Source organism: Canis lupus, chromosome 4, assembly GCF_048164855.1.
Source record: "Canis lupus baileyi chromosome 4, mCanLup2.hap1, whole genome shotgun sequence".
Lineage (NCBI taxonomy): Eukaryota > Metazoa > Chordata > Mammalia > Carnivora > Canidae > Canis > Canis lupus.
Genome location: NC_132841.1, coordinates 24,199,379 through 24,215,797, shown reverse-complemented (window position 1 = coordinate 24,215,797; position 16,419 = coordinate 24,199,379). Strand labels below are relative to the sequence as shown.

The window sequence follows — 16,419 nt, the reverse complement described above, 5'->3', positions numbered from 1 at the left end:
GCCACCCGGGTGCCCCTATTTTATTTATTTATTTATTTATTTATTTATTTATTTATTTATTTATTTATTTATTTATTAAAGATTTCATTTTTTAATTCTTATTTATTTATGATAGTCAGAGAGAGAGAGAGAGAGAGAGAGAGAGGCAGAGACATAGGCAGAGGGAGAAGCAGGCTCCATGCACTGGGAGCCCGACGTGGGATTCGATCCCGGGTCTCCAGGATCACGCCCTGGGCCAAAGGCAGGCGCCAAACCGCTGCGCCACCCAGGGATCCCCCCCATTTTAACTTTCAATACTATAATGCTGTATTTGTGTAGAAGTCCAAGGAAGGAAGGGAGGGAAGGAGGGGGAAGGATAGAGGAGGAAGAAAAGAGGAAAGGAGGCAAGTAAGCAAAACTAAATATCTTTTCTTCTTTTTCCTAATGAAGTATGGACATGTTAATGATCAAATATGTGTAGATAATCATAATCTGAAAATCTATAAAATTGGAAATCAGACTTGGAATTTGTTTTACGAAATATAAGTCTCTATGAGAATACTGTTCATTGAAAATATGTTAGCTTAAAAATATTCGTATTATAGGTTCTACTGTGTAGAACATTTATTTTTTACACCAATCTTGTCTTTTATGGCTTCTGGGTTTTATGTTATAGTTAGAAAGCTCTTTCTCAATCCAAGTTTACAAAAAATATTTCTGTTTTGATTGTATTTCAGTACTTTTAAATTTTTTCTTCTTCAAAATTTAAGTTTTTGATCCATTTACCCTTTGACACAGTCTACCACTTCCAGGTATTTTTCTTACATATACACTCATAGACTTCCTAAATGACACATATTTAAGATTATTTGACACTATAGTAAATACTATAGCAAAGGATTAAGATTACATAAAAGTCCATTAATAAGTTTCTAGATCCTTTCTTGTCTTTCTGTTTTGTGTTTTGCTGTTTTTCTTTAGTGATATATTTGGATTTTTTTTCTTTTTGAAGTGTTTCTAATCTAGTTTATTGCACTCCTCATGTCTGATTCCTTTTCAATTTTTATTTATTTATTTATTTATGATAGTCACAGAGAGAGAGAGAGAGAGAGAGAGAGAGAGAGGCAGAGGGAGGAGCAGGCTCCATGCCAGGAGCCCGACGTGGGATTCGATCCCGGGTCTCCAGGATCGCGCCCTGGGCCAAAGGCAGGCGCCAAACCGCTGCGCCACCCAGGGATCCCTGATTCCTTTTTAAAACTATTTATTTGAGAGAGAGTGAGGGAGAGGGAGATCATGAGCAGAAGAAGTAGGACAGCAGAGGGAGAGGTAGAAGCAGACTCCCCTGCTGAGCAGGGAGCCCACTGCAGAGCTCTAACCTAGGACCCTGAGATCATGACCGGAGATGAAGGCAGGTGCTTAACCAACTGAGCCACGCAGGCATCCCTGTCTGATTCCCTTTTAACTCTTTTTATCTCTGTGGTAAAGTTCTCAATAATATCTTCCATTCTTTTCTCAAGCTCAGTGAGTAATCTTATGATCACTGCTTTAAATTATCCATCAGATATGTTACTTATATGTTTTGCTTAGATCTCCAGCGGCAGCCTTATCTTGTTTTTGCATTTGGGATAAATTTTTCTGTCTTCTCATTTTGTCTTAGTCTCTGCCTGCCTCTGTGTGTTACAAAAGTCAGTTATGTCTTTTTCTCCATCTACAATGTAGCCTCTTCCCTCCCCTCAACTTTTTTTAAAGATTTTATTTATTTATTTGAGAGTGAGAGACAGAGAGAGCAAGCATGAACAGGGGTAGAGACAGAGGGAGAGGGAGAAGAGGACTCTCCCTCTGAGAGAGGAGTCTGATGTGGAGCTCCATCCCAGGGCCCTAGGATTATGTCCTGAATCAAAGACAGATGTTTAACCAACTGAGATATCCAGATGCCCTACTGTTCTCTCTAGTTGTGGAGTTTGTTCTGTCAGTCTTTATTTTTTTTTCTGTTTTATTTTTTTTTTTCTGTCAGTCTTTAGATTGATTTCTGAGATATTTAGGAGGATTTGATAGGCATCTAGTTGTATTTGAGGGAGATGAGCCTAGGGTTCTCCTACTCCACCATCACCTTCCTCAGAACCCACTCTTACTTTTTTAGCTTCATTTACAATTGTACAAGGTTGACTCAGTCCTATAACAATTATTTTATTCCACAATAATTATGTGGTTCTGCTTCCCCAGTTGAACCTTGACTGATACAAATACTATGTATGTATATATGTATGATATTATTTGCATACAAAGGGGGGGGAATTTATGCATTTATATTTTCTTAAATGCATCAACAATGTCTGTCAGAAAACATAAGAAACTAAAAACAGTGCTTCCTGGTACAGAAGCAGCAAAAGGTGGATGTGGAACAAGGAAAAGAAGACTTTTTCCCATATATACTTTGATTTTGGGAGTTGAACTTTGTGAATGCACTATCTATTCTAAACAAATAAAAAAACTTAATGTGTAATCAGATACTTTCTAACAGCAATGGAAAAAACCATGAAATGATCATTTATAGATGAATCTCACAGATATCCAATTATTAAAGCCCCAGTAAACTCAAGAGAATTGGCTTTATTTTGTTAGATTTTTCTTGTCAGGAAGAACATGGTTCCAAGGTATTATCATGGTGGAAGAAAACATCAACCTCAAACCCTTTGACCTAGAAAAATATGCCCACATATTTGGAGATGAAATTATGAGAGAAGATAAATCTGCTAATGGCTTAACAACAACACTTTTGGATGATCTGTGTATGCTTTACTACAAATGCAATTAGAAATTTTTAATGTTTTTGCACTTAACATCAGTGCCAGGAAATTAAGGTACAGAAAGACAAAGAGATGTGTTAACATAATGGGTATTAAAAGTCTTAGTTACTAGAATGGTTTGAGAAGGACTTTGGTTGAGTCTCTGATAAAGTACTTATTGTTTTTATTTGGTTTGCATGTTCAACCGTTTCTCTCAAGTCATTTACATCATTAAGAGAGAAGCAAGGTTTCCAGTAGCCTCTGGATGGATAAATGAGGAAAAGGGCTTAGTGGTACCAATCAAAGTGATTCTCCTTAGCACAATAACTTTCAACAACCAGTGATTTAAATTATATTCTCTTCCTCCCCAATATTAAGTCGAAGGCAGTTAATTATTATTTCAACATGGACTGAGATAAAAGACCTTTTAAAGTACTCTCTTTCCATAGGCCTTCCTCTATTTTATATTTAGATTAGGTTTAAAATAATCTAATTGCTAAAACAGTTACTCTTCTAATCCTGTGGGCAGAGGGCAATCCAGCCATAGCTATGGTAATCAAAAGAATGCAATGATGCTTCCAGCTAGACTTAGTGCTATGACCTGGTCCCTTGGTTTCATTTCAGGTTTTTTCTGCCTCTTTCCATTCAATTTTGAGGTTAGGTACAAGGGTTGTTAACACTTAAGTATCTGTAATACTTACAGACTGTCAATCCCACATAAAGGTTAAATAGGCCTTTATTAGATCCTCTATCAATACGTCCTTTATCCTCAGTGCCTGATGGAAGTGTGTAAAGTTCAGGTTTTCTAGTACACAACATACAGCATTTTTAGTTCTAAAGTGCCACACATCACAGGGAAAAGAAAAATAGGAGAGAAGTGAAAGTTGAGAGGGGGGCAGTGAGTAGAAAAAACTATTTCAAAACTTAAAAAACTGTCCTGGAAAAGTTCCCCTTCATTAATTCTTTTATTAGATTTGTTCCATCTGCTCCGTGGGTATATATAATCCTAGTGTTCCTCCTCATCATTTGATCCCTGAGCCTTAGTACTTTCAATTGCTTTTCTGTTTAGCCTTTTCACTATAAAAGAGTTCTAATGTGGGGAAGAGGAATATGCCTACTCATCTGCATGACTGCCAACCTTCTTAAATACAGAAATTCAAACAGCTCTCTTGATGCAGCTGAAAAAGACTGGTAACTTAGATGCCAGCAGTATCTTCCTCATACAGGGAGAGGAAGATAATATGATAGAAACAAAATTAAAATCTGTTTTATGTATCATCAAAAGAAAATGGTTTTCTTTACTATGTTTTTAAAAGATCTTTATAAAAAATTTTAATTCCAATATAGTTAACATACAGTGTTAGTTTCAGGTGAACCTCAGGTGAACCATATAGTGATTCTTATAACAATATAGTAACACTTCCATACAACACCTGGTGTTCATCACAACAAGTACAGTCCTTAATCCCCATGACCTGTATCATCCATCTTCCCATTCTCCTTACCTCTGGTAACCATCAGCTTGTTCTCTTTAGTTAAGAGTCTGTTTCTTAATTTGTCTTTTTACTTTGTTCATTTGTTTTTTCTTAAATTCCACATGAGTGAAATCATATGGTATTTGTCTTTCTCTATTTCATTTAGCATTATACTCTCTAGCTCTATCTATGTCATTGTAAAAGGCAGGATTTCATTTTCTTCTATGGCTGAATGGTATTCCATTGTGTGTGCATATATATGTACACACACATACATACATACCATATCTTCTTTACCCATTCATCTACGTGGACACTGGGGCTGGTTCCATAATATGGCTACTGTAAATAATGCTGCTATAAACACAGGGGCGCATGTATCCCTTTGAATTAGTGTTTTTGTATTTTTAGGGTAAATACCCGATAGTGTGATTACTGGATCGTAGAGTACTTCTATTTTTTTTTTTTAAGATTTTTATTTATTTATTCATGAGAGACGGGGAGAGAGAGATAGAGATAGAGAGAGACAGAGAGAGAGAGACAGAGAGAGGCAGAGACACCGGCAGAGGGAGAAGCAGGCTCCATGCAGGGAGCCCGACATGGGACTCGATCCTGGGTCTCCAGGATCATGCCCTGGGTGGATGGCAGGTGCTAAACCGCTGAGCCACTGGGGCTGCCCCGAGTACTTCTGTTTTTAATTATTCAACTATTTTTTTTTAATTTTTATTTTATTTTATTTTATGATAGTCAGAGAGAGAGAGAGAGAGAGAGATTGAGAGAGAGGCAGAGACACAGGCAGAGGGAGAAGCAGGCTCCATGCACCGGGAGCCTGACGTGGGATTTGATCCCGGGTCTCCAGGATCGCGCCCTGGGCCAAAGGCAGGCGCTAAACCGCTGCGCCACCCAGGGATCCCCAATTATTCAACTATTTTAACTATTTTTAACTGCCTGTACCAGTTTCCTTTCTCTCTACATTCTCACCAACACTTGTTGTTTCTTACATTTTTGAGTTTTACGATGGTTTCTTTTTTTTATTATTATTATTTTCTTAAGATTTTATTTATTTATTCATGAGAGACACAGAGAGGCAGAGATACAGGCAGAGGGAGAAGCAGGCTCCATGCAGGGAGCCTGACGTGGGATTTGACCCCGGGTTCCCAGGATCACATTCCGGGCTGAAGGCAGCGCTAAACCGCTAAGCCACCAGGGCTGCCCGATTTTTACTATGTTTTAAAAGTTTGGGGAAAAGTGTTTACGGACTTGAAACAGTATTATTTAAGCTCCTGTGAGAAATGGTATCTAATGGCATAATCTCTCATTGTCTAATAACAGAGATAAGAGAACTATGATGTGTGAAAATGCTTTAAATGCTGAAAAGATATTTTAGGAGTGCTTGGGTGGCTCAGCTGAGTTGAGTTGGGTTGAGTGTTGGACTTTTCGTTTCAGTTCAGGTCATGATCTCATGGGTTGTGAGATCAAGCCCTGTGAAGGGCTCTGTTCTCAGCAGGGGGTCAGCTTGAGATTCTCTCTCTGCCCTTCCCCCGACTCATATGCTCTATGTAGAATAAACAAATTAATCCTTAAAAAGAAGATATTTTAAAAATTCTACACCAGTGTCATTGAGCTTACCAAATTTCACATTTCAATTTCTAGTTATTCCATGAATTACAAACTTTTAACCTTTGCAAACTTCATATTCCTTTTTTAAAAGATTTTATTTTTAAGTAATCTCTACACCCAATGTGGGGCTCAAACTCCTAACCCCAAGATCAAGAGTTGCATGCTGCACCAAATGAGTGGCCAGGTGCCCCACAAACTTCATATCCTAACTGTCTTTTGGGGAAGCTAAGTAGTATTCTACAATTCTGAGATGTAGATAAAGCAAAGAGTTGTTAGAGTACCAAACTGATTACCAGAGAATCAAATATATCTCCCCCTTTCAGTTTCTACCTTTACTTTTTATTATTCAGCTCAGGAATAACCCTATTTAAAAACCTAAAACATTCATTTTTTACTCTGAAAATAAAGAATTTAGACAGGCTGTTTAGAATTAGTCATTGATTAAAAGCCTCTCTCTTTTTTTTTTTTTTTTAAAGATTTTATTTATTTTATTAGAGACAGAGACAGACAGACAGACAGACAGGCAGAGGGAGAAGCAGGCTCCATAGAGGGAGCCTGACATAGGACTTGATAAACTGCTAAGCCACCGGGGCTGCCCAAAAGCCTCTCATTTTTGACAACATAATATATGGAAGCTTACTGTCTTGCTTATTATACCTAATGTAAGGATATATTAATCAACTTTTAAATTTTTACTAACAGGGTCACCTGGGTAGCCTCAGTGGTTGAGCATCTGCCTTTGGCTCAGGTTGTGATCCTGGGGTCTTGGGATTGAGACCCACATCAGGCTCCCCATTGGGAGCCTGCTTCTCCCTCTGCCTATGTGTCTGCCTCTCTCTGTCTTTCATGAATAAATAAATAAAATCTTAAATAAAATAAAATTTTACTAATAGAAAATCTAAATAGAATGTGAACTTTCAGGATAATTCATATACACACACAAAATATTCCTAAGTATAATGCCCTCAAGGTTTACCCAGGTTGTTAGAAATAGCAGGTTTCCTTCTTTTTCACAGCTGAATAATATTCCATTATATGTATATACCATACCACAACTCCTTTATCCATTCATCTGCAGACAGACAATTAAGTTGTTTCCATATCTTCACTACTATGAATAATGCTTCAGTGAATATGGGAGTGCAAGAATCTCTCTGAGATCCTGATTTCATTTTCATTGATATATATCCAAAAGTGGGATTGGTGGATCGTATGGTATTATGGTATGACTGCAAACGGTGCCAAACTTCCCATTGTAAAATGAGTAAGTTTGGCGGATCTGTTGTACAGCATGGTGACTATAGTTAACAATATTGTATTGTATACTTGAAATTTGCTGAGAAAGTAGACCTTAAGTGTTACTACAAACACACACACACACACACAGACACACACACAGATAATTATGTGAGGTGATGGAGATGTTAATTAAGCCTACTGTGGTAATCATTTTGTAATATTAAAGTCTATCAATCATCACATTGTACACCTTAAACTTCACAATGTTATATATCAATTATATGTCAATAAAGCTGGAAAAGAAAGAGCATTTTTAAAGAACAACAACAATAAAGTGAGTAAACTAAGGCCTGTACTTTTGTTATTTTAAAGAGAGCTTCTAGTTCAAAAATCAGGGAATAAAGAAGAAAAACGTATTAGCATAGCTGGTATATAGCTAACAATCGCTGGTCTACATTATTCAGTTATTCCAACATGATAAAGTCTGGTTCAGTAATGTCTTACTATTTCAAGGACACTTTTCCATTCTTGCCGTATTCACTACACTTTTTCTAAGCTAGTCAACTAGCTCACACACAGAAGAGAATCTGGCTTCTGAACAACCAAAATGCTACCACCTTAACTCACTTACTTCACTCATTTTAGTATATGTGCTGCCGAAGCGAGCACTACTTACTTCACTCAATACAGAATGACCACCTGAGACAATGAGGGACACAAAATCACAGCACCTTCTGTCTGAGCATTAACAAAGAAGAGGAATAAGAAGAGTTCACAGAACAGATTATTCACTTCTAGTTGGCTGGGAGTCAGAGCAAAAAGAATAGAAAAAATAGGATCATTAAAGCCTTCGTGGAAAAGCTGACCTTGACAATTTTGACATGAGGAATAGGAGGTTAGGAAGACAGAGAAAAGGCACCTTAGAGAAAGGTGAGCAAGTACTGGGATAGCAAAGAATGTCACAGTTCAGAAAAGAGCAAAAGAATAGAGGGTGGAGGTAAAGGAGGCAGCATGTAAGGGGGAAGGAGGAAAACCTTTAAAGTAGATGTGGATCAGATTTTGGAGGCAGTCAATGTTTAGGCTTTCAGGGAGAATATTCTCTATATTAGACACAATTCTCAAAAGCAGAATTGAAAAGAAGGGATATCCTAGGAGACTATAATGGAAGTGGCATTAACAATAGCAGTAAGCGACAATAAAGATCAATGGCAGAGAGAGAAAAATGACCAAAAAAGATCCAAATTGAAAGCTACTTTAAGAGAGCTTTCTAGCATCAGTACTGTGCACAGACATTTTAGAGTCTGGGATAAAAAGAAAAATCAATATACAATTGCCTTCATGTAAATTTTGGTATTTTGTTCATCACAGGTGTTTTGCATTAACTTTGGTTTTAAAAAAATAGTTCCTTAAAATTTTATCTTGATTACTGAGGTAATCAAAATTTTTTTTGAGGGGGCACCCTCTTAAAATTTGCACCTGAGGTAAATACCACGCTTTTTATATAAAATCATATATATTATACATCAGAAGTTCCTAAGGACTATTATTTTATACTGACTTTCACACTACTGATCTTGAGCCATCAGGAAAAAAAAAAAAGATTAATTCCTGTTACAAATGTTTAAGAGGACAAGAAGTCCATAATTTACTTTAAAAAGATTCCCCCTACAATTTTATTAGAAGAATATGACTTTTACCTTGTAAAAGGTAAAATGGAGGGAAGGAGCTCATTTAGAATATTAATGTATGTGAATGCATGATAATATCCCATAATAAAGCATTCTGGTACCTAAGTTTTAGTCAGTGTACTAACCAGGTACTCAAGTATGAGGTACTCAATGAGTTTTCAACGAAAAGAGTCTATCTGGACCTAAGACTTTCAGTTTTGTTGATTATTTACTTGTCAAGGTTATCCATGAAAAAACAAAGTTCTTTCCAAAAGCCCTTCCACATTTGTCTGACCTTATCAAGATTACTTTTTACCTCTCTTTGGTGGTCGTACATGATATGTTAAGTCATTAATGACCAGCTTAAAGTCATCAAGGAGTAGGAGGTCTATCCCTGTTGAGGCAGCAACTCGAACACCATCTGTGAAAAATTTAAATGTAAAAATTTAAACTTGTCATATGTCCATAATTATTCGAGAATGATCAGGAAAAAGCAATCCTTAAAATAGATTTTAAAAATTATATCTTCTCTTTTAAATTCCAGTTTACTTTTGCCTCATTCCCAAGTACAATGCTAAACAAAGCTTTTATTATCTGAGGTTTTTTGCTTTTATGGCCTCAAGTCCATGAAGATTTAACAATATACTTTTCTAACAGAACTTCATGAATAAGTAAAACAATTACATAGATATATAGATGTTAACTGGAAATATAGGGTCACTGGGAGAGCGGCATGGATGTCATATATCTATGATGGAAGTTGGTTGAAAAAAAGAATGCTTTCTATGTATGGTACTTCTCAGTATAATTACTGATTAGTTGCAAATAATTTAATAGGGACAGATGTTAGGGTCAGCAAAATACACCATACTGGTATACTAATTATATTACTAGATAAGATGAGAATTAAGTATACTTAAACTATATGAAGTATAGAATGTAATAAATTGATAACTGATAAATCCAAGGGTAAATAGGTACTTCCTATGCAGTCTTTTATGTTTTCAGTAGGTTTAAGATTTTTTGAAGAATGGGAAAAAAAGGTAAGGCACTCAAATAAATAGGACAGATGTCAAATCAAATGGGAATTTTTCAGTGCCTTATTTTACATTCTTTTCCAAACACATATGTCTTTACTTTGAAAACTTTCATGTGAAAGGCAGAAGATCTAAAAAGAAGTCCTAGTATTTCTATCTCCAGAGATGAGATCTCAACTACTAGAAAAATTTATTTTATACCTAGGATAATAATAAAAGGTTCAAGAACATAAAATGTCATTGCTTATCTTTGCCTGTGGCATTATATGTGAGGTGCTTCTGAATGAGACTTCTGTGTATATACAGTTCTAAAATTGAACAATTATATTTTGAGAACTGCAAGAGAAATAACTGTCTCTCTTGACATTTGCTCAGCAAAAAATATGTGTTCTAAAGTTAAGAGTGTGGGATTCTTTAGTAGCAGTGTGTGTGTGTGTGTGCACGCAGAAGTGGTCTGGGGTGAAATGAGGGTTGGGTGGGAATTAATAATGAATGTGACCGTACCTGGTGAATAGATTGCAACTCTGTCAATTCCTCGATCCTCTTCTTGAAGTTGTCGTAAAAACACACCAACCGAGTCTGAGATAGGTTTAAGTGTGAACTGGCAGCGTTCACGCCGGGATGGCAGCCTCACAGATATCACAGGTAACCCATTTTGATACACCACTGTCACATCTGAATGAAAAAGACCCGTAATCATATGATAATTAGATTTCATTAGAAGTTAAAGCTACATTATTACTATTCTTATATAGGGTCTATTATTATCAATGTGGTTTAAAATGTTTTCAAAGGTTTAAGAATATGCCCTTCATCTTTTGTTGAAGGTTATTCTGAGAACTGGCTTATGGAAGATCAATCATATGGATCACACAATTCACTTTTCAGGAAAAAAAAAAAAAAAAAACCAACAAACCAAACCCAAGCAGAGGATTATCTTCTAAGTAGGTCAAGGAGAGACTTTCCCAGGAATCTGAGGTAAAGATTTTGGCATTGGTAAATATAAACCCTAGTTCTATTGAGGAAGATTATTATTTCCAGGGTACTTGATAAATCAGTATTCTCTTAGATGATGTGAATATATTACAACATAACCAAAACAATTCTTTCCATGTTCTCTTGAACATCATCCTCAGGTCAGCTAGAAGCCAAAACTCAACCATTTGGGATTTTCTAACAAAAGTTATTAAGGGAAACATTATCATAAACTATAAAACTGAAAAGATTTTCTACATTACGGCACAGAATTCCTATTTCCTTATCTTTTTCCTCAATAGTCTTGATTTACAAAGCCTTAGTAACTAAAACAAATGTCAAAATAAAATAACTCTTTTGAAATAATTTTCATATGCATTTTTAAAATAATAAATTCTGAAGCAGAATTTTTTACACAAGCAACTAAGATTTAAAGATGATAAGTAGCACTAGCCTGTGAAGGAGAATAGGCTTTAGTGGCAAATCTGGGATGGAATCTTGATTTACTTTGGATATATTACATAACTTCTCTGAGGCCACACTTTCATGGCATATAAGATAGATTTAGTCCTTAACTGACAGAGTTGTTTCAAGGAATAAGTAAATCATTTAAAACACTTAACACACAGGGCACTTGGGTGGCTTAGTCAGTTAAGCATCTGCTTTTGACTCAGGTCATGATCCTGAGGTCCTGGGATAGAGCCAGCCAGATGTCAGGCTCCCTGCTCAGTGGTGAGTCTGCTTCTCCCTTTGCCCCTGCCCCCACTTGTGTTCTCTCTCAATCACTCTTTCAAATAAATAAATAAAATCTTAAAAAAAAATTAAAACAACACACTGCTTGATATATACATGATAATGTTTATTAGCTTTTTAAGAATAAAAAATAAATTCTACAATGCTTCTAAGGACTCATAACCCTCAAAATTGCAGAGTTGAGAGGAAATATATACAGATTAATCTTCTGGAGATTTCAAATGTATCACACTTCCAGTGTTATAATTTTTATTTATAAAATTTATTTAAAAATTTATTAAAAATTATAATTTTTTACATCTTATTTCCTTGCTCATTCTAGTAAATTTATAAGGCCTATAATATATACAATAGCCTCACATTACATTTTTTAAAAAGACTTTATTTATTTGAATCAGAGAGAGAGGATGAGCAGTGGGGAGAGGGGCAGAAGGAGAAGCAGACTCCTCACTGAGTAGGGAGCCCAATGCAGAGCTCAATCCCAGGACCTATGATATCAGGGATCATGACCTCAGCTGAAGACAGACATTTAACTGACTGAGCCACCCAGGTACCCCTCCACTACATTCTTTCAGTACATTTTAAAAGTAACCTTGATCAAGGCATAGTTTGTAAATAACATAAAATACTTTTATTTTAAATAGACATTTGATGAGTTTTGACACAGTAACCAAGACAAAGAACATTTCCATTACTCTCCCAAATTCCCATTTCCTATCCGAGTTAATCCCCAGGCAACCACTGATTTGATTTGTGTCAATGCAGATTGTATTTAGCTTTTTTGGAGTTTTTACATTACTAGAATCATATCATAAAGTACAGACTTTGTATCTGACTTTTCTCAATATAATGATTTTGAGATTATTCCGTGTTGTTGCATGCATTAGTAGTTCATTTTTTATTGTCGGTGGTATTTCACTGTATGGATATAGCATGATTTATTCATTTTCCTGATTGATGTTTGGACTGTTTTCAGTCTCTAGCTACTATGAGAAAAGTTTTTATGATTACTCACTTTCAAGTCTTTGTATAGACATATGTTTCTGTGCTATACCCTTTCTTATCCGTTTACTTTTAACCTATTCTTGTCTATATTTAAAATGGGTTTTCTGGGGTATGTGGGTGCACTCTGTAGTTCAACAGAGGGGGTGGCTCAGTTAAGTGTCTGCCTTTGTCACAAGTCATGATCCCCGGGTCCTGGGATTGTGCCCTGCATCAGGCTCCCTGCTCAGTGGGGAGCCGGTTTTTCCCTCTCTTCCCTACTCATTCTTTCTCTCATTATCTTTGTCTCTCTCAAATAAATAAATAAAATCCTAAAAAAGAAAAGGGTTTTCTGCAGAGAGCATATAGTTGAGTCTTGCTATTTTATCTAATCCGACAATCTTAGATAAGTCTCTCAGATAAATAAATAAGTCTCTTCCTAGACTTTTTTATTTATTTATTTATTTTATTTTATTTTATTTTTTTAATTTTTATTTATTTATGATAGGCACACAGTGAGAGAGAGAGGCAGAGACACAGGCAGAGGGAGAAGCAGGCTCCATGCACCGGGAAACTGACGTGGGATTCGATCCCGGGTCTCCAGGATCGCGCCCTGGGCCAAAGGCAGGTGCTAAACCGCTGCGCCACCCAGGGATCCCGACTTTTTTATTTTAGAGAGGAAATAGACTGCACAAATGTGAGGGAGAGAAGAGGGACTGGACGAGAATTTTAAGCTGAGAGTGGAGCCAGAAGCAGGGCCAATCTCAGGATCCTGAAATCATGACCAGAGCTGAAATCAAGAGTTGGACACTTAATCAACTGAGCCACCCAGGTGCCAACCAATCTCAGCCTAATTAAAGTGTGTACATTATTTTCATTTAATACATTATCAGTAGGGTTCTGTATAAATCTACTTGTGTATGTCTTACTTCTTTCTTTATTGACTGACCCACCTGTTCTTTCTTCTACTTTTCCTCTAGTCTTGCTCTCTTTTAGATTAACTGTTTTTATGATTACACTTAATCTCTACTATTGGCTCATTAACCATACCTTTTCATATTTTTAGGGGTTTACCTACAGTCAGTGTTAGCAAACTTTTTCTGTAAGGACTAGATATTATTATTTTTTAAAATAGACTTTATTTATTCATGAGAGACACAGAGAGGCAGAGACATAGGCAGAGGAAGAAGCAAGCTCCCCGTGGGGAGCCTGATGTGGGACTTGATCCCAGGACCCTGGGATCACGACATGAGCCAAAGGCAGACGCTCAACAACTGAGCCACCCAGGTAACATTGTAAGGGCTAAGATATTAAAGATTTTATGTCTTGTGGGCCATAAAGATCTCTGTTGAACTACAGAGTGCACTGCAGCAGAAGTATCTGACAGTATATAAACAAATGGGCATAGCTATTACAATAAACTTTATTTACAAAAATAAGCAGTGGCCTGGATTTGACCTATTGGGTTTGCTGAACCTTGCTCAAAGTTTTACAATTTACATCTTTAACTTCTTTCACTTGATCTTCATATAATTTACGACTTTAGGTACAAATGTAGAATAGGTACAATGTAGAATATCTTAGATAAATATGCTTCTATTTCTCTTGCTTTGTACTATTGTTTTCATACATTTTATTTCTGCATGTTACAAACCACACAATCCATTATTTTTACTTTGATAACTAATTACATTTTAAAGAAATTATAAAATGAGGAAAGATATCTTTTTTTCTATAGATCTAAATTTCTATTTAGAATCATTTTCCTTCTGTCTGAAGAGCTTCCTTAAACATTTCTTGTTGGACAGATGTGTTGACAATAAATTCTCCCCAATTTTGATAAGTCTGAAAAAGTTTATTTACCTTCATTTTTTAAGAACATTCTGCAGTGTAAAAAATTCTAGGTGAACAGATTTTTTTCTATTTAGTACTCTAAAGAACTTAAGTCTTCTGGTTTGCATAGTATATGATAAATTCATGTATAGTCTTCCTTATTCCTCTGCTTTATATGTCTTTTTTCCCTATGGCTGCTTTTAATATTTTCTCTTTACCATTGGTTTTCAATAATTTGATTATAATGTTCCTTTCTATGGCTTTATAAGTATTCTAACATGGGAGTTATTAAATTTCTTAGATCTATGAGCTCATAGTTTTCATCAAATTTGAAAAATTTTGGTATTACAGAAGTATTTTTTCTAGCTCTTACTCCTCTCCTTCTCAGATTCCATTTATACTTCTATTAGATGATGTAGTGCTGTCTCACAGGGCACTGAGGCTCTCTTCATGTATTTCAGGTTCTCTCCCCCCTCTCAGATTAATTTTGGATAGTTTTAACTGCCATACACTTCAATGTCACCGATATTTTCTGGAGTGTTTAAATATGTTGTCAGTTCCCTCTACAACTGCTTTTCATCTCAGATATTATTTGTTTCATCTCTAGAAGTTACATCTGTTTATTTTTGTATGTTCTATTTTCTTCATTTTATGCTTATTTTCCTTTTTTCTCCTGAATATAGACATTTATAGTAACTATTTTAAAATCCTTGTCTATTAATTCCATTATCTGTTGTTTCTAGATCTGTTTCTATTGACTAATTTTTCTTTTCTTTTTCCCCCTTCTTCATTTGCCTAGTAATTTTTGATTTGGAGTTAGACATTGTGATTTTACATTAAGTGCTGGATCTTGTTGTATCATTGGTTGCATGCTATTTTGATCCTTTCAGGTCCTTTAGAAAGTTTCTTAGGACAGATCTAGAGATTACTTTGTTATAGGGCCAAATTTGGCCCCACTTCTAAGATTCAATGCACACTGAACATTCATATATTCAGTGATACCTCTTCTCTGGCTGGAGGGAAGTCTAATGATTTCTGGCCCTGTATGAGTACTAAGAATTATCCATTTTACAATTTCTGGTAATTGATATTGGAAGTTATTCTAGCCTGGTCTTGTGGTTTAGAATTTAGCCAAAATTTCAGGCTGTGAGCTGAGGCAATATAAGGTCAATCCCATTTGCTCTTCTTCTCTCAGAGGTCACAATCTTGTCCTTATTGTCCAATGTCTAAACAAATTTGTTTTACATATTTTGTCTGGTGGTCTTGTTGTTAACAGTAGGGCAGCAATTCCCATAGTAGTTAATCCTCTGTGGATACATGATTTGAATTTTTACATAAAAATTTAAAAGACAGAATCTCTATTTCTTTAATTCTTCCAAACGGGTAGTTTATATTTCTTTAGGAAGAAGAGGCCAAAGATAATAATATGAACTTTATAATACGTACTATCTAAAGTTTTCAATGTCTAAAGATATCTGGAAATTGTCAGTTTGTCATTGCTAAAAGAATCCTTAGCAATCCAGTGTTTCCTTAAAGTCAGAGCCATTAATATGAATATCCTCACTTCTAAAGGCAGTGATGATGATGGCATCATAAAACTGGGTGACTTATTTATTTCTGTGCCCCACCCCCTTATCTTCTTTCTATATGTGAAAAAAACTATTCTGTCACAGATTTCAAGAAGTAGACAGAGGTGAATATATTATTATTATTTTTAAATATTTTATTTTATTTTTTTCAAGGGGGGGCAGAGACACAGGCAGAGAGAGAAGCAGGCTCCATGCAGGGAGCCCGACATGGGACTTGATCCAGGGTCTCCAGGATCAGGCCCTGGGCTGAAGGCGGCCCTAAACCGCTGAGCCACCAGGGCTGCCCTGACAGAGGTGAATTTAAATAAAAGATGGGAATCTTAAACACAAAAGCATGGAAGATTTCACTAAAGCTTCAGTTTTGCAGGTGAAGTGCTTAGGGGTTACTGTTTTAAAAATAACTGAGATGAAGTCAACAGAGAAAATTAAGGCCTTTCTCAGCCACTTTTTTTACACTAAAGATCATGAAGCCTTTCAAAGGAGTG

The 16,419-nt window shown here is 35.9% G+C and overlaps 1 protein-coding gene across 6 annotated transcripts in view; it reads right to left on the bottom strand.

Moving 5' to 3' along the window:
• The window catches only part of MCU (mitochondrial calcium uniporter), a 217,759-nt gene that overhangs the window by 13,447 nt on the left and 187,893 nt on the right, over nucleotides 1-16,419 (bottom strand). For all 6 annotated transcript variants that reach the window (XM_072823533.1, XM_072823537.1, XM_072823535.1 and 3 more), the window contains exons 3-4: nucleotides 10,308-10,478; nucleotides 9,083-9,187 (exon numbers count right to left, since the gene is read on the bottom strand). In XM_072823533.1, coding sequence (XP_072679634.1) covers nucleotides 9,083-9,187; nucleotides 10,308-10,478 — 276 coding nt within the window. The remainder of the gene's footprint in view (nucleotides 1-9,082; nucleotides 9,188-10,307; nucleotides 10,479-16,419) is intronic.